Raw genomic sequence first — 18,567 nt, 5'->3', positions numbered from 1 at the left:
GTAATTGCACAATAGAAATAACATCTCAATTACTGGTTTCCTTAAATGGATTTTAAAAGAGATGAATAATGTAGTTTGAATAGGAAAGTTAAATCGCAAATAAACTCAATTAGATCCTATTATCATATACTCATAGTTGAATAACTTAAGTATGGCCTTTGTATGCCATTAAGGTGGAATTGCATTCTGTAAGTGCTGTACAGTCACAGGAAGTTCACCAACTAAGGGTAAGTCTCCAAAAGTAACATGAGCTACAATGAATGATTAGAATAATTTAAATTGCAGATATAATACTTATTTTGACAATAATTTTGGTGCAATCAAGTGCAGAAATTAAAAATGACTGAGACATTTAGTACAGTGGGCCTAAAAGTGTTTTTTTCAAAAGCTTTTGCATAAATCTGAGATAGAAATATGTTGAAGAGATAGAGGATAAAGTAGTCAGGATGATGATGGTGTCATTGTAGGTGGATGCTGGCTGCCTGCATACAGACTAAGGTTGTAGAGGTGGCCTAAGAAAAGTAGAGGCAGGTGTTGAGAACAGGAGAAAGGATTATGAAACCTCTGAGTTACAGCCCTTGGTGGCTATTTGTAATCATAATTATTCCTAGGCTAATAGGAATCCCCTCCAAATGTTACTGGTGCTGATGTTTTTATTTAAAATATGGCAATTAAACTGAAAGTCTGGTTAAAAATAGAAAATTTTTTCTATATTTTAAAATTTTTAATCTAGAAAACGTCCCCTCAGTGTTGCATATTATGAAATCCGTGCAAATTCTTTCTTGATTTCATGTCTTTAAGTACTTAATAAAAAGATTGGCTTCTGCATCAGTCAAGAATTGCACAAGAGAGTTTTCCAAGCCTACTAAACCACCATCTTAGTAGGTCACATCTGCCATGTCCTTTTATGTAATCATTCTCTAGAGAAAATGGTGAACAATGTCTTTTAGAAAAAGCTTTAATAATACCTGTTAGTATATTTCTTTATGTCTCTGTTATTAAAATAGGAGTAGAATACTAAAATTTACTTTCTTGATTCAAAATTCTTGTTAGTGGTTTTAGTTTGATAGGCAACAAAGGCAGGATGCTGAAAACAGAAAATTTACAGGTTTTAAGTTCATAATTCCTTGTTTAAAAGAATGAAAAATACTGATACTGGTTTTCAAGTTCAGATACTGTGATCTACTGAGAAGAAAACAAGTATTACTGAAAATAGAAGGTGAAGCATTTAATTTTTGCTATAAAGAGTAATGATGGCAGGAGCCTCGCAGAATAATCCTTCTTTTGGACTATTTTTCTCAAGTTTTACTATTCCATCCCATCAGAGTCACCCAGGTGACAAAGGAACTCATCCAGGTGGGTTTTGAATGTCTCTGGAGAAGGAAACTCTACAGCTTCCCTGGGCAGCCTGCTCCAGTGATCTGCCACCCTCAACATAAAGTTCTTCCTGTGTTTTATTTTATGGCCATTGCCCCTTTCCCAGGCTCTGGACACCACTGAACAGTCTGTCATCATCCTCTTGGCACCCACTGCTGAGATATTTATATGCATTGATGAGATCCTCTCTGATTCCTCTCTAGACTAAACAGGTGCAGCTGCCTCAGCCTCTCCTCATATGATACTTCAGTAGAGCTTGTGAAATCACAAGAAGTTAATTTGTACACATATATTTCTCACAAAATGTATTTGCAGTCTTCATTCTTCACTGAAAGTACATTTTCTGCCTAAAAAGACACACTTCACTGGAAAACGTTGTCTTGGATTTTTTGTTAGGTTTATAGTACACTAATACAGAAAAGACAGAATCCAAGCCTGCTGGTTGAGTGTCTTAGGTCAGCTCCACTCATGGCATCTTAGTCATTTTGCTGATTTGTCAGCACTTGGACCCTAACTCTTGCACCCATTTTTCCTTACTCACAAGTTCTTTCAGCTCCTCTTGGTAAAAAGTAAGACTGGTTTCTTGATTCCCCCTTGGGTCCCATGGAGCAGCTGTGCTTTAACTTGCCTTTATGCCTCTTCTTCTGCACCTCACCAAGTAGAAGTCAATCTGAAAGGAAAAGAAAACAGAAGGGGAAGTTTGAAATAAAAAGGTCATTGCCACAGAGATGTCTTAAGCTTCAGCTTCAGGGCTGTTGCTTCCTTCCCTGTTATTTTGCCAACAGTGTTAGTACCAAACGTTGTGTATCAATAGCCCTGTTTATCTTCTAAGCTGTTTTGCAGAAACTATCCTTTAGGGACTCCTCCAGAGCCACATTCTCATTGAAAAGGATGTTCTGTAACATTTTTCCAGCCCTGAAGAAGACTGCCTCTAGCACTGGCCTGTGTAGGAGAGCAATTTACTGCTCAGAAATCATGGTTACTGATTTGCCTCTATTGGTTTGTCAGTGCACTGAAGGGAATGAAATTCTATCTAATTTTTATGTGTCAGGATTTCTTGTTTCCATTTAACCACGATACTGTAAGACTTGTGTACCAGGAATATTGATAGTTGTAATTATGCAACACGAGGGATTGTGATAGAATGGCCATAAATAGCAAAAAAAAAAAAAAAGGCAAAAAAGCATAGTGTAGCCTTTCCCCATCTGTCATATCCCTGAATGGATGTTGGATTGGCATCTTCAGTTCTGCTTAGGCAGCCAAGTGTTCATACTGGTTAGTGAGACAAACTAAGAACATCTTGGACCTCTTATGAAGCTGTGGTCCCACAGCTGTACCAGAGATACTCAAATGAACTTGTAGGGGAGTTAGAAGTATCATGGTTTGACTCTGCAGCTTACGGTTCCTAAAAGCTTTTAAGAAGGTCCTTTTCTAAAGATGCTTGACAAGATAAAGCTGTGTTCAGAGTAAGAAGGAAAGTCCTTTGAAGCATTAATAGCCAGTTAAAAGATACCAAATAAAGAATAGAAATATATGATAATTTTTTTCTCACTGAACAGATATCATATGTGTTCTATATGGGTCTGTATTACAGTTTGTATTATCCAGTATATTTTACAAGATACGAAAATGTAACATTTGCTTAAAGTACTGAAATATTTTTGGATAATAAAAATTCAAGCCAAGTGTAAGCAGTGGCAGGAGACTGTCTTGGTACCTAGTGTTCTTCAGCAATGTTTACACTGTTTTCCTTTCATCACAAAACAAGGTAGTTAGAGGGAAGGGTACAGACAAGAGAAAAGAGAAAGTCAGTTTTAAATTGTTTCCTGATGAGGAATATGTAAATAGACTAGAATGCTTCACACAAAGAAAGATTACTAAAAGAGGGGGGATGATTGCAGTGATTAAGATCAGGAAAGGCTGACAGAAGTATGTGCTGCTGTTACTCACTGTCTCATAATAAAAGAACTAGAACTCTGCAAAAGAACTAGAAGACATTAAATAAAATCATCATTACCCTAGAGCATGAGTTCAAATAATGACAGATTCTTGTTCCTGTTAAACTCAAAGATACCACATTTGTCTGCAGAGATCCTGGAAATGCAAGTCCCTGCGACTGAGATGGAAAAGTATTCAATATGCTTGCCTTGTTGTTATTTTTTTTCAATCCCAGCCAATTCCTCATAGTTTCATGGAATAATAGAGTAGGAAGGCCTTTAGACTACTCAGTATGCCTGTGTTACAGTTCTACACTGTTCTACAGTTTGATAAAATAGTGTCTCCCATTAAGCTTTTATTTAAGCCATCATAAGAGGATTTTATTTTATTTATTTGTTAAATAAGATCACATAAATATTTACTATTTTCTCTCTAGAGACAATTGAAAACAATACATAATCTTAGTTTAACCACATTAGGTAAACTTTGATTTTCTAGTATTTTGAAGTGGTAGTCTTTCTTCCAGAATTTGTTCAGAGCATTTGTTCATTGGTTTTAATATTTATGTTATATGTAAAATTCTGCTTTGAACAAGTGGAAGCAAAGATGTCTTTTTTCTTCACCAATGACAGGAATTAGCAAGTGTTTTAGTGGAAGTGGGGAATAATCCTTGCCAACTATGCCAAGAAGAATAGGGAATAGGGGAAAATGGTTATATTATATTCTTAATTAGCTGTGAGCTATAGCTGTTAACTATTATGCTTAGTAAATTTTATGTCATGCATTCTTCCCCAGCACTGAAATGCACTGCCTAGGAAAGCAGTTTCTAATAATGCAGCCACTAAAGAGTTTCAACTCTGCTGGTGTAAATACATCTTCACTCAAAAATTAAGTTTGCCTGCGTTTGGTCCATTGATTTGATACCTCACAGAAACTCTGTTTGCAATAAAAAGAATAATTTTTGATTGATAATAGATGGTAGATATATCAGTTGGCTTCATTGCTGTCAATGAGTTGATAGAGGAGAAAGCAGGACAACCATGTACAGTGTTTTTCCTGCCTAACATGTCTGTGATTACTACTCCATACATCTCTACCAGTGACAGATAGCTCTGTGCCCATTCCAAATTTGGACATAAACACAAATTGACTTTGATCCTGAAGCATTTATTGGGCAGAAACCTGACAAGATTTTTGGAAGAATAAGCATAATTGTGAAAAGTTAGGCAACATTTTTAGGCAATACAGAGTTGTGGAGACCCTTTAAAGTGGGAACAAAAGATAACACTTTAATTTGATGAAGGACAAAAGAGGAACCATGAAAGCACTCAAGGTGATGTGTGAGAATAATAAGCAAGAAAACGTAATAATATTTTAATTAGTTCAGAGCCAGACTAGGCATACATTTTCAAAGAAGCCAGAGATGTGCAAACAGCAGAGTAACTTCAGGAGCTTTGGTAAATATACTCACTGGTAGAAAAGTTCAATGTTTGAAATGGCATCAGAAAAAAATCAGAGATTAAAACCAGTACACATCTAATCAAGGATTAAAGGAAGGAATTTTTAACTGTTCATAATAATTTTATTTCAAATAGCTTCTTTCTTGTTAACTTTTTAATAATCCTCCTTTATGAAAATTTATTTTTAATTTTCTGTTCAACATCTATGAAGGCTTTTTAGACAGAAATCTTGGCTAACTTCCTAAAAACTGGATATGTACTGCCAGCATCAAAAACTTTCAGTTCAAAAATACTGTGCCAGCTTTCAAAAGATATAATCTTGTACTTTGGATTTTTCATTATCTGGAGGAATATTTCTTTTGTTTGCTCAGATGGGAAATAGGAATTTTGAGCATTGACATTAGCTAAAGCTGAATGTGTCTTTTTTTAAAGACAGTGGCATGGCTCCAAGATAGGTCATTCACCAGTTTCTCCAGAGAAATTAAGGGAGTCATGTTGCCAGGTTTGCAAATAAATGAAATGTTTCCTGTAAATGCACAGAACCTTGTCTTACAGAGCAGTGTGGTGAGGCATGCCTATTATATGTATTCCCTCTGATCTCTGCTGTCACACTGTCCCTGTCTTAAGAGAAGTAGGGCAAATTTGTTAATTTATTTTTAAGGAAGTATTTGCATTACTGTTATCTACTGTTATTATTAACATTGGCTTAAAATATTAACACCTCAAGCACCGGAAGGGTTGTAACAGTAGTTACAAAACTCTGCAAAGTTTTTTGTTAAATCACCATTAGTATTATTATATATTATGTTTCGACAAATTAGAGCTATCGTGCAGATCACAAAATAAGAACTTAGAGAGAATTAAGCAACATGCCAAGTAGCATTCACAGTAAAGAAACAATGTGACATATTTTTTCAATATTACTCTGTACTTTTCAGTCATCTCTTAGTATATAACAAGACTACCTATAAATAGCAATGGTGTTTGCCTCTCTATATATTGTGAGGTAGCAATCTGTAAAGACAGAGCCTAAGGAGATGTAAGTACTTAGGGAGGGAAGAATGAAACTAGAGGGAGCCAATGCCATTACACCAATGTGACACAAAACAGGTGAAGGCTTTTGTGATGATAACTTAGCAAGAGTTGCTGGCAGCTGAAATGCAGTATTTGGTGATCTAGGAATATGACAAATACAGCATGATGTACAGAAATGTTCAGTGATAAAATGTAGGAACACTAGGAGAAAGATGAATGATTATGATGATGATGAGTAAGCAATTAGATTAAGAAAGTGGAAGAGAAACAGAAAGTAAATTACAAACAAGATAAAAACTCATTGATTTAGAATATTCTGAATACTTCTAAAATTTATTTTTTCATATAGATTATTGATGAACATACCACAGAAAATTAAATACCTCAAGCTGCTGTTTGAAATTCCCCGGTTTGCACTGTCTGTATTGTCATGGCAAAGACAGAATTTGTCCACAAGTTAAATTCACTGTTAAGATACTGTTAAGGAAATGTGAACAAAAGTGACTTCAACTCCCTGTCTTAAAGGCAAATGTATGAAAATTACCATAACTGAAATTTGTGTGTCATCAATATGCATGTGCAAGTCTTACCTTTAAAATCAAAGGAAGACATTTTATGGTCTAGAATGTATGCAGCATATGCATTTAGGTCACTATGACATGCATAAGACCATGCATTCATTCCTTGATATCAGTCCTCAGCTGTTACATAATATCTTGTTTGGTATTTTTTGTGTCATGGTTTAGGGGAAGAAAGAAAAAGCAAACACATAATTCGCTTAGTTACTTTGAAAAAAAAATCTGCTTGCTGAGTATCTTCCAAAATTCCTTTGAGTTTTCCAAAGTCAAGTGACTTTTACAAGTGACGTGGATTAATTTTCCCATTTTAGTAAGTATCCTAGCAGTTAAGCTAGCCAAGTTGCTTCTATTTGTGAATATTGATAATTATAGAATAATCACTGATGATTATGTTTTCTGTGATAATAATCATACACTGAGCTTGTTTTCTAAGGTTGTTATGCCCTCCCATAGTCCTCTTGTTTCTTGATTCCTTTATTTTCAGAAAAATAAGTAGCCCAAGACAAAAAATATGAGTTTTTCTACTTTTTTCTTTGAATTTTTGAGAGGCACTGGACATAGTTTTTACTGAATAATTTTTGTAGATTTGGTAAATACATTTCTCATTTAATAAATGAGTGAGATTTTAAGTAATGCAGAGTAGCCAATGTAAAATGTGTATGCATGCATTTAATGTGGCTTTATGGATTCTGGCATTAATTTTTAAACTTCCTCACTTTCTTTTCCAACAATCTGCTTATTTGTCATCATATACAAGCTAACTTCATGGGTTCATATTTCAATTGGTAAAAGCTGAATTATTTATCTATAAAATAGCAAAAGTTAAATTCCTTCAGACTTTTTATTTCTTTATTTGCTTTCTGAAAGCAAATTCAGTATTCAGTTCAGTATTCTGAACATCATTAACTCATAAAGAGATATTTTTTCTTAAAATTCGAACTAATAGAAGGAGCGAGCAAGAAAAATCACATATAAATAATTTCACTGAAATCTGACAAGCTGTATTTGAATTGAAAAAGATCTTTTATTTATTTCCAATCCAGAGTAAAACTGTCAAATCTCTTTGTCAAGTGAAAATAATTGTAATGGTGATGGAATGCAATTTCAGTATTTCACAGAGGAAAAACTTCAAATGACAAGCAGCCTCCACTCTGTCCTAAAGGCCTAAGAGATGTTAATTTAAGGGATTGACTATAAATAATCCAAAGAAATGCTAAATTTAAGTAGGGCTTTTATGTATTGATTTGCAGTTAATAATCTTAAATTCTGGGTTTATTTTGTTTAAACATCTCTGTAAAAAAATTCTGAAATGAGCTAACAAAAAAATGCACTTAAAATTTTGAAAATAATATGGGAAGTTTGAGCTGTATGAAATAAATATTTTTAAGAACTGTCATTTTTACAGGAACTTCTGTTAATTGTTTTGGTTGAGGTTTTTTTTACCCTTTCAATTTTGTATATGTCTTATGTATACATTAATTTTGGTATATTTTCTTCCCAGATCCATGTAGGATTTATAAAGTTTTAAGAAAGGAGAGACTATTCTTAAATATAAATGCCAATAGTTTTGGTTATAGCAGACAGCAAGAAGCATTGTTTGCCTGGTGCTTGATTCTGTAGGACTGAAGTTTTTACAAGCTTTTTGTTTAGACAAATGAAATGTATGTTGGTGACACTTACACATTTTAGGATTTCTGCATAGTTTTGTCTGTAGCATGTTGTTCTTCTTTTCATATTAAATGCCTTATGAAAGTCACAAAAAAACATCTACCTGTAACAGTGTTTCCCAACTCTGCCTTATGGAAAGGAGTGTCCCTTGTGGAATCAAGTCTTGTGTCCTGTATGAAAGGCTTCAGGACATGGATTTTTTCAGATTTTCACAGTAGCCAGTTGCTTATCTAGACTCTTTTAGACAAGGTTCTTTGACACCTTTAAAAAGCAGTTACTGTTAGCTCCTCACTAAATTGCCTCTGTGCATATGTGCAGAGGGCATCTGTACTATATGCACAGTGAGTTCCATAAATCACATTTTAAGCATGCACAAATGACTACTTAAACATGATTTTCCTCTCTGAGACTGTGATAGAATTCATCACTTTAACCAAAAGCCCAACAAAAGTCTGTAACTGGTAAGAAGACAACATAGTGAATGTAAAAATTATTTCAGGAAAGGAAAGTACATTTTTACACCTTAGTAACATTTTACATCCAGGTTTTCTAAAGCCCGACAGCTGTCAGAAACTAGGACTTGGATTTTGGGGATGGAAAAGAAAAGGAGACATGTTACAGCTCTCATGTAAGTTTAGTCATGAATATAAGGTGCTGGCAGCCAGTGAGGTGGAATCAGAAGGGCAAGAGCAGAGAAATATGCAGAGTGCAGAGAAAGCAAGTGGAAGGCAAGAGCAGGATAGTGATGGAGGTTTGGGAGGATTATTTTTCTGTGGAAAAGGCCTTGGAAAGTGATAGTAGAAGTTTTAATACAGGAAATCTGAAGGTTCTGGTGTGCATCCTGGAGAAAGAGTTCGTAATTTGGCACGTCTCTCTTCTAGAAAAAAAGTCTTCTAAGACAACAGGTGTGTGGAACTGAAATACTAAGGCAAGAGGGTGGTGAGGTTCAAGCTTATAATACAGAAGTGGACCTCTGGATCTGATAAAGATGGTGGTTGCACTGAATGACCTTAGTTTGGAGAAGCACTGGATACTCTGGGAACTTGAGTTGAGTGAAGTGCTTGAGACCGAGTTAGAGCTTGGGGCACATGATGAGAAGCCAGTGGAACATGCGTGCAGTCAGTCACACAGGATAAGTGCTATTCTCTCATGAATCTCTTTGGCAATATATGATTTTTCTCTCTTGGAAATACCAGTCTCACAACTCAACTAGCAAATTTTGCAAATTAGCTATTTCATTAGGATAACCAGAATATAATGCATCTTGATATGCATATGGAAGAAAGCTGGCATTTGTGCAAGAAGTTTGGGATGATACTTCATTTGTGAAAGCAACCTGTATACTTGAAAAATTATAGAATACTTGGAAATTTTGTTCTATTTTCCATGCTGTCATCAAGTCTGCAAGTGGTAACCAATTGGTAAACTCAGTGGTGGGGCTGCTATTCAGAGAGAACAAGAAGTTGGAGAAATGCAGGTGCTTCATCAAACAAAGAATCTTTTGCCAGGCACCTAAAAGGAAAAACAGACCCAAGCAGGAGATGGAAAATACAGTGTAAAAGAGCATTTAGCAAGCAAAATTGAGGCCTTGTTGGAATGCCACAGTGGTCTGTGTAGTTCAGAACATTCATATGTGATTTGAAAAAGTGATACATATACAGCTGGTACAGTTTATAGTGGTATTAAATTACTCACTTCACTGATGATAGTAAATATGAATTTGACAGCTAACAGTTCTTTTGATCAGTGACCTAGAGGAGGCAACAGAATATATTTTCATCAGACCTGCAGAGAACAGCAAAGGACAGATTGATAGACTCAGCCAGGGCTACCATTCAGAGATACCTAGACAAGCTGTAGAAATGTTCTGGAAGGACTCTGAAGTTTAACAAGGACAAATGCTGAGACCTGCAGTTGGGAAGGAAGAGCCCTTGGCAATGAGACAGGCTGAGCACTGAAAGCCTGGGGACAGATCTCTGTAAAGAGCCTGGGCATCCTGATGGAGAGCAAGCTGTATGTGAGCTGGAACTGTGCCTGGCAGTGGAGAAGGCCAGCAGCATCCTGGGCTTTGTGAACAGGGGTATGATGTATGAAAACCTGTAGATGAAGCTTTTATCCCCTACTGCTCAACACACCACATCTAAAGTCCTGCAGTTTTGCCTTCCTCTCCTGTATGGGGAAAATGGCAGTAGACTGGAGCAAGTTTAGCTGGGATGCTCAGAGGCCTGGAGAACCTGGCCTGGAAGGGGAGGCTGCAGGAACTGGCTCTTCAGTCTGGGGAAGGGTAGTCTTTGGGGAGAATCTCCAGTCAGCCTTATCATACCTGTAAGGAGACCACCAAGAGGACAGATCAGCTGTACGGAGTGATGCACGGCAAGAGGATGAACATTTAGTGATAAGAAGAGTTCAGACAGCAAGTAAGGAAAACACTTTCACTGTGAGTACAGTCAGGTGCTGGAGCAGGTACTCACAGAGGCATTATGCATCTCCATAATGAATAATATTCACTGTGATGTGCTGTAAATTAACTATTGCCATTTTAAACAAAAGACATTTGGATAATACTGGGATTAATTTTCTGAAAACATTTAATGCACAGCCACAGTAAAAAGGTAAGCTGGAATTACTAAAATCATAACAAAATGGAAAAGATTATGTCATTGTGTGGATTTGTGGTGATCCCACAACTCAAATTTTGCATATAATTTTAGATTGCATCATCTCAGAGAAAGGTAAAGCAGGGTGAAGCATAATGTGGAAAGGATAGAAGCTGAAATATAGAAGATTTTTCCATATGAAGGAAACTCAAAAGTTCTTTGGTTTGGAAAGCATATTGGAGAAGATAGATACAAGAAGTCTGTAACATTATGAATGGCATAAAGATGTTCTAGGAAAGATTATTCACTGTCTCTTACAGGCATTCTTGCATTAGCAATTATATCAGCTTTTATAGAGCACAAAAACTGATGCTGTGAGGTCAGATGTCCACATTTGCATGTGAGGCAACTTGCAGTCCCAAGGGCTAAATGCCCATTAGTGGTTGGAGCATATTACTGGAACACTTTTGAGCTCTAAGAGCTCATCTTCTGTTTCTGGTTTTACCTGAAAGGAAAACAATTAATTTCCTTCAAAACTACTCCACCAAAGGACACAAAGTGCAATAAATTGAGTCAATGTGAGATCTGGTTCAAAATCATGCAGAGACACGTGCAATGCTGTTTTAACACGTTGTTCTGAAAACAGCTTCCAAAGATTGGTGCACTAAGCTGCCAGGTGCTGCAAGGGCACATATGGGAAGGTCTCAGTCTGTACTTATATTCTTTCCCACAGTCTTTCAATAACTCTATTTTATCTACTGCAGAAAGAAGAGACTGTGCCAAAATTATGTACTTTGGTATGTCTCATAATCTCAGTACATTTGTTCATACGTAATTTAATTTGACATGAGGACTTATAATGTAAATGGTTATTGTACCTTGTTCATGTTATTTATTTGGGGGCAGTTTTAGAGTAAAATTTTCTATCTGATGCCTTCAATTTTCAAGCTTTTAAAAAAGTAGGTCAATTTATAAAATTGGTAGAATATTTTAATTTTTTTTTGTAATTTTGTTTTGTGTTTTGCCAGTACTTCAACAGAAGGTTGCAAAGTGCAACAGATGTGTCTGCTGGTGCTGTAGTGAAAATCCTTTTTGGTTTGCACTCTTTGGTGCATATAAAAGTGTGATTTGCACACAACATTGTTTTTGTTATCTAGTAACAGGTTCCCACTAACAGTCTGCCAGACTCTTCTGGCACTGTGCATGCATATTCATGTGATTTGAGTAGAAGTTCTTGTTTGGCATATAGCAACACAGGCATGTGCAAGAAAGTTAAATAAAATACATTTTTTCACAAATACATGCCCGTCCACAAATTATTTGGGGACTGTATTATTTGGGGACTGAAATAATGTATGATAGGATTTTTTTTAATATGTAGAAAATACGTTAGAAGGCATTTGATGCTCCCTCAGGTCTTCTGTTTTGTAATTCAAACCCCTACTCCATGTTGCTGTGTAGTTTTTTAGGAACTCTATAGTTCTTAGCTTGTATCTGCAGATGGCTAAGAAATGTGGTTTATTTCCACTCTAGCTGGAGATACAGACATCTGAAGGTATTTTTCTTGTCAGAATTTATTAAAGAATACAGAATGCATCGTACAGATTGCTCATTATGTGAAAACAGAGCAAAAATCCAGAGTACAACTGTCCTTTAACAGAATGGAATATATTTTCTGCTTTTGCACTGTAACTCCCAGGCTCTTTTTAGTGCCACAGCCTAGTGTCTTACACAGCTGCACAGACTCTTCTCTAACCTCACATCTTGGTACAGGGAAGAGCTATGCTTCTACAGTACCTCTTTGCTACATGGAGAAGTCTGGGAAACAATGAAGAGGACAGACCTTTTGGCAGGACCCCACACTCAGGCCATCTTGGAGTCACAGTTTTTACTTCCACTTAATTTGTTTGCATCTGCCTACATATTTTTAAGGTGTTATCAGCATATAAGCAGTGATATAAAAATTGAATTTTAACCTGGTATGCATAATATTAAACATAAGGAACATCGTATTAAAGCAAGCACAATTTATTTAGAAGACAGTTTTGAAAAAGAATCTCTCATTCTAGAAATAGTAATTCAAATATGATTCAGCTGTTGAACTGTGTATGTACAAATCTGGATATGTTTTGATTACTGAAGAATTCAGATGAGTAGACCTAGGGAACCCAGCCTAACTAATTACTGAAGAGATTAATTACAGTATATGGAGCCTTTCACTTCTAGATCACTGACTCAAACTCAGTGAAAAAAGGCACCAAAAGCAAGGTGTTAATAAATCTGGATAACATAAGCTGATAACATTACTTTATTATGGTATAGAATTCCAAATCCATACAAGCAAACATATTATTTTCTGGACATGGAACACAGAGTTACTTTATAAGGAACACAGTGTTACTCTTTAAATGTTACAAAATCAATTCCACAGATAGCTCCTTGTTGGACAAAGTGATGAAATATCAGTGAGGTGTGAGATTTCCCGCTTCTATTTGTCTTTTTGATAACTGGAGGAAGGAGTGTTAACATTTTTTTTGCTAGTCAATCTGCTTCCTTTTAAAAAGATTTTTATCTCCTAGTCTGTTTTTCAGCAGGTTTTCGAAGGCACTCAAATACTGTAACAAGGAGGCACTTCCCACACGCTGCTCACAGGATGGACTATATGGATTTTGAGGATGACAGCCGAGGGTGGCGGTTTGATATGGACATGGTCATCATCTACATTTATTCTGTCAACTGGATAATAGGATTTATTGTTTTCTGTTTCCTTTGTTATTTCTTTTTCCCTCTTTAGGCTGTAGAAATAACAGTTAAGGAACATGACAGTCATGTGAACCAAAAAAAGGTGAATAGATAAATATTGAAAATGGTAAGATGTTTGATACTGCATTTTTATCATTCAGAATTGAAATAGACTGCATCAAGCATGCTGTGAGGCTCTTTGATACTTCTGCTATATGTGACAAAGTGCTTGAGTTTGGTTACAATGTAATGTGAAATCCACCTCATACTTCATTCAGTGGGAGTTTTGCCGTTGGGAGATTTTGATGGGGAAAGAATTTACCCCTAGTTTATAAAATTATTGCTCTGTAGAAGTACTCGCAGTTTTTAGAGAAGGTCTGTGTACTACAAAAGAATGTCATCTACAGAGTCATTTAGAGGTTTGACTCTGTGTTGACACACTTCACTCACTGGTGCTCCAATTCCTCATACATAAAAGCAGTAAAGATGCTTCCCATTTTTATTCAGACCCTTTGGGAGCAGGAGCAGTGCTGTACCATGCATTATATAGACATTCATCAGAGCTATTTCAGTGGCATGATCTAAATCCTGGAAAATTTTGACAGCTGATAGACCTGTCAGCATTCCACTGTGGATATTTTGAGCCTATTAACCAAAAAGAAAAATTATACTGCAGTGTGCTGCCAATTCATCTTTTCAGCAAATAGCAATAAAAAGGAATCAACTAACAACCACAGGTTCTGCACAATAAGAGGACCATTTTTGTGCAGGTTCCCAGTGTAGCACTGTACCTTTTTTACCCATTCAGATGAGTGTGTTTGGATCCAGCAAGACAGCTAATGGAGGGCAAGCAGCAAGCCTGCCAGCTGTGATGCTGTGAGACACTGACCCAAATAAATACTGGAGACAGAAGCACGCTCCAGTGTGAGAAATCAGTATCATTATTAAATTGCTGTAATAATTGAGGATACTTTTAAATGTGGGCTCTCCAGGACTTTGTGTCTCATGGGAGAGTACATAAGAGGGCACAGTATTTATTTGCACCTTTCTTGTGAAATTATTCTAAAGCACTTTATAGTTATTCTATGTATAGATTGATGACTTACTGTATCAAACTGCAGCCAGTTCTACAATCATTCCAGACTTGCTGCTTTACAAAATATTTTCAAGTGAAATATTATTAAATTGTAGTAAAAGATACTAGAAACAAATGTGGGAATCGGGTGCTGAATAATGGCACACGGTAGTTTAGGGCTTTACTTTTCAAGAAGGTTTTATTTCTAGTGGCATGACTCTTCAAAGTACACTGTATTTTCATCTAGAAAAGCATGTGAGTGTAGGTATATTGTCCCTCTAGTATCAGAATTTGTGTGGGAGACCTGTGGTTTTTCAGTAGGTGGTGTACTCCCCTGTTCTAGCAGAGAACAAGGAGAAATGTGTTGTGGAAGGTGCCATCTGCCAAATGTGATGGAATTAAATCAGAGTTTTATTAAGCATGAGCTTATATTCCTTTACTGGAGAAGCTCCAGCATGGTCAGCATCTTACAGGCTATGAAGGGATCAGGACCAGAAACTTTCACCTAATCTGAAAACCAGCAGTAAATCAACTACTAATATTAAGTTTTTCTTACAGGCTGCATAAAACAATCTTTTCAGGAATATGTGAGTAGAGTTAGAAATTACAAGTATAACTACATTGATTAGACTAATTAATCTTTGCATTTTTTTCTATATGCAAATTTAAAAACATGTAAGAACTGAAATTAACCATCACCATATAGTCATGGTTTTGACAAAAATGCATTTATGTAATGATAATAATCTACTTACTTAGTCTCTACCTAAAAGTGACTAGCTCTGTTATTAGTGGAATTAAGCATAATGTTTAAAAGTGTTAAGGCTGCAATAAAACACTTGATGGAAGTATTTTAAAAGCTAGGAGGTGTAAGTCATAGGCTCCTGTTTGGCTACATGCAGATGTGTGGGTGGGTATGCTAAAATATTATCCATAACTTTAAACAGCTCTCTCATATATGCCAGGAGACTGGTATTCTAACTACAATTTTTGTTTGCCTCTCTAAACCTACAAAAGTACTGCTCATATGTCAGAAAAGGGAGGGACCAACTCACCTCTTAAGACAAAATTGCTTCTACCTTTGATCTCAAAAAACCTAAAACAAAAAAAATGTCATGAAAAATTAGCGACATAATCTAAAATTCTAGTAATAGTATTATTTACATTTTTAACAGGCTATCTGATAAAGCAATCTCCTTCAGTAAATATTCAAAAATGTATTAAGACATAAGTAATATAGAAGCTAATAATTACATAAGAAAAAGTTACATCATTTTTAATAGCATGTTACCATGGTTTTATTTGAAAAAGGGCCACAAATAAGAGTAAAACTACAATCTAATTTGTACATTTTTGACAAGAATAACTGAGATCAGCTGCATTTTCTAAAGTTAATAGGTCTCATAATTCTGCAGGACATTTATAATTGTTTAACTTTGCCTTTCTTCAAGGCCAGAACTGTTTCCTGAGCAATATTGTTTTACTGTATATGGGTTGTTATTAATTCCAGAAGATTATTTTTAAATTATTAAAAATGTACATAATGAAGACTGTTCCAACTCTGAGAGATACTCCATAGGAAAACACCTAAAAAGCTGTAGAGTGGAGATGCACATTTTTTGTCATATGTTGGGTTTTTTTGAGATACATACTTTTCTAAAAATGCAGTAACAATTCAGAGGCTCAGCTTTCCTTGAAGTCTGCTGTAAACGAGCAGGTCTTTGTAGGCTATTTTCTGGTTAAATTGATCCTGATCAGCAAGCTTGTATTTCTTAACTACCATAGTATTAAAATGTTTACAATAAAATATGAGTTGTTTTTAATATTTTGCAATAATTTCACTAGATTTTGCATGGTGTAATTAATTTATTTTTTTCATTTATTGTCTTCTTTGAAATCTCTTTTGTTTCTGCTTGGGGTGCAGCAAATGTTGGCTGAATTTTTTGCTACTGGATTAACTCTCTTTATATTGGCAGCCTCTTATTTGTTTCAGTACTTTCCATGCAACTTTTGTCAGAAATCATCTTGGGCCATGGTATGGATCTTAACAAATTCTGATAATGAAGAATTCTCAGTGCTGGTGCTGTTAGTCAAGATCTTTATGCTGTTGAAGGCAGCAGAAATCCAGGACAAGACTTCGGTTTTACTTTCACAGGCAAAGGAACTTCATGTCTACTCAGAAGTGTGTGAGGTTTTTTTGTCCAGCAGTGGGAATGTTTGTAGCTCCCCTACCTGCCAAAGATTCAGTCATCTTGCTTCTCTCATGAGACAATTCTTTCAAAAAATCTCCCAAGCAAAGCTGGTCAGGGAACAGCTGCTGTGAAGCACAATGGAGTATTTCATGGCTTATGCCTGCCTACAGAAACTCAGATGCAAGTTTAGCTTTTTCCAATATTCTACATACACACCTCATGTTTTTATCACATGTCAACAACAGCTCAGTTAGTGATACTGAGATGAAAAGAAGGAAGAATCAGAGTTTAGGTGTGTTTTATCAGTTTTAGAGAAAATTATTGCAGATAATATGGAAGTCTGGGAGTAAGATTAGCTCTTGTATCTATCATCTGACAAGTAACTGTCTTCATGGTGTGTAGTGTTGCTTTTGTGAATGTGTTTTTAGCATCTTTTGTTCTTTACAATCATGACAACATTATGAGATGCACACTCTCCTTTGGGCAATTCCAGGTCACAGATTAACAGAAGAGAATGGTAGGACATCAAGAGCATCTGCTGGTATTCAGCCCCACCTCCAGCCAGAGGCTGTGAGGAAGGATGCTTTGGATTGCTCTGGTTCTGGAGCAAGACACCAAGCTGTCCTTAGAGATGCCTTTCATTTGGCAGAAAGTTCTATGACAGACAGTAATCGTATAAGGATTTAAAGATCGCAGTTTTCTGTTTCAAACACAATTACCACAGAAAGACTTTGCCCTAAGGTAAGCATAGAATGGACTGAGAGGATGGCCTAACTCCAAGCCTGCAAGGTCTAGCTAGCACATCCTGGGTAATCCAGACAAAAATTCTTACCATGACAAAATGTGTAAAGAAGCTGCTGTTCATATGTTTATCACTGGTCAAAGAAAGATCCTGATCAGCAGGTTATGGGACAACTGGCATCTGCAACCACCAGAGCCTCCCTCCCCCAAATATGGATACCCGAAACTTGGACTGTGAATTAAGACGCCATAAGGAATACTTAGACAACATAAACATGGTGCTATTGTCTGAGTGTCATCTCAGGCCTAGGGGGAAGTAAACAGAGCTGAAGAAGAATGTGTAAGTGATAATGTATGATGTATAATGGCTGAATTTATGGCCCACAAGGAAAGCCAACTCACCAAGGATGCTGACATCAGCTCAGTAAAAGGCAATTCTGGCAGGCAGAGATTGCAGCCACCAAGTCACAACCCAGAGGATGAATGAGCGTGGGACTACTTAGAATTAGAAGTGAGGGAATAATTTTACCAATAGAATGAGAACTGTGTAGCCAATGACCATCAAATCCTTTGCTTATAAAATGAATGGATACCAAAAACTTTTGAATTACCTCAGAACCTCTACCACCAAGACCTCCTGGGTAAAGAAGGACCAAAAGGGCACTGCTGGATCTATGGGTGGTGACTATCTTCTATTCTCTCTCTCGCTCTTTTCCTTCTCACTTTCTCTCTCCCTCTCTATTTCAGTCTCATTTTATTGTTAAATAAAATCTGTACCATTGACTTTGGCCTATGGTCTCATTTCAATAATAGGATCCTTAACAAACTGTGAGGTGGATTTAAAACCTGCTGAACAGTCAAGCTCCTCCTGCTGTGATTAGTGGCACAAAAGTCTACCTGGAGGCAAGTAGATAGTGGTATATCCCAGAGAACAAACCTGGGTCCTATCCTGTTCATCATCTTCATTAATGATCTGGATTTTGGGATAGAGCATACCCTCAGCAAACCACAGACGACAAAATAGGAAGAAGTGGATAATACACCAGAGGGTTGTGCTGCTGTCCAGTATAACTTTGACTGGCTGGAGAAATGGACTGACAGGAACATCATGCTGTTCAACAGGAGCAGTCTTGCACCTGGGAACAGCCCTCCATGCCTCAATAC

The 18,567-nt window shown here is 36.4% G+C and overlaps 1 protein-coding gene across 3 annotated transcripts in view; it reads left to right on the top strand.

The window, feature by feature from the left end:
• RNF180 (ring finger protein 180) overlaps window positions 1–16,293 on the top strand; it is a 60,888-nt gene extending 44,595 nt beyond the window's left edge. For 2 of the 3 annotated variants that reach the window (XM_079329897.1, XM_079329899.1), the window contains one exon: window positions 13,245–16,293. In XM_079329897.1, coding sequence (XP_079186023.1) covers window positions 13,245–13,447 — 203 coding nt within the window. In that variant the 3' untranslated portion in view covers window positions 13,448–16,293. The remainder of the gene's footprint in view (window positions 1–13,244) is intronic. The other variant, XM_079329898.1, reaches the window with a different exon arrangement.
• Window positions 16,294–18,567: the final 2,274 nt, after the last annotated feature.

The sequence above is a fragment of the Erithacus rubecula genome (genome assembly GCF_903797595.1).
Source record: "Erithacus rubecula genome assembly, chromosome: Z".
Lineage (NCBI taxonomy): Eukaryota > Metazoa > Chordata > Aves > Passeriformes > Muscicapidae > Erithacus > Erithacus rubecula.
This window is presented reverse-complemented; position numbering and strand designations above follow the sequence as displayed.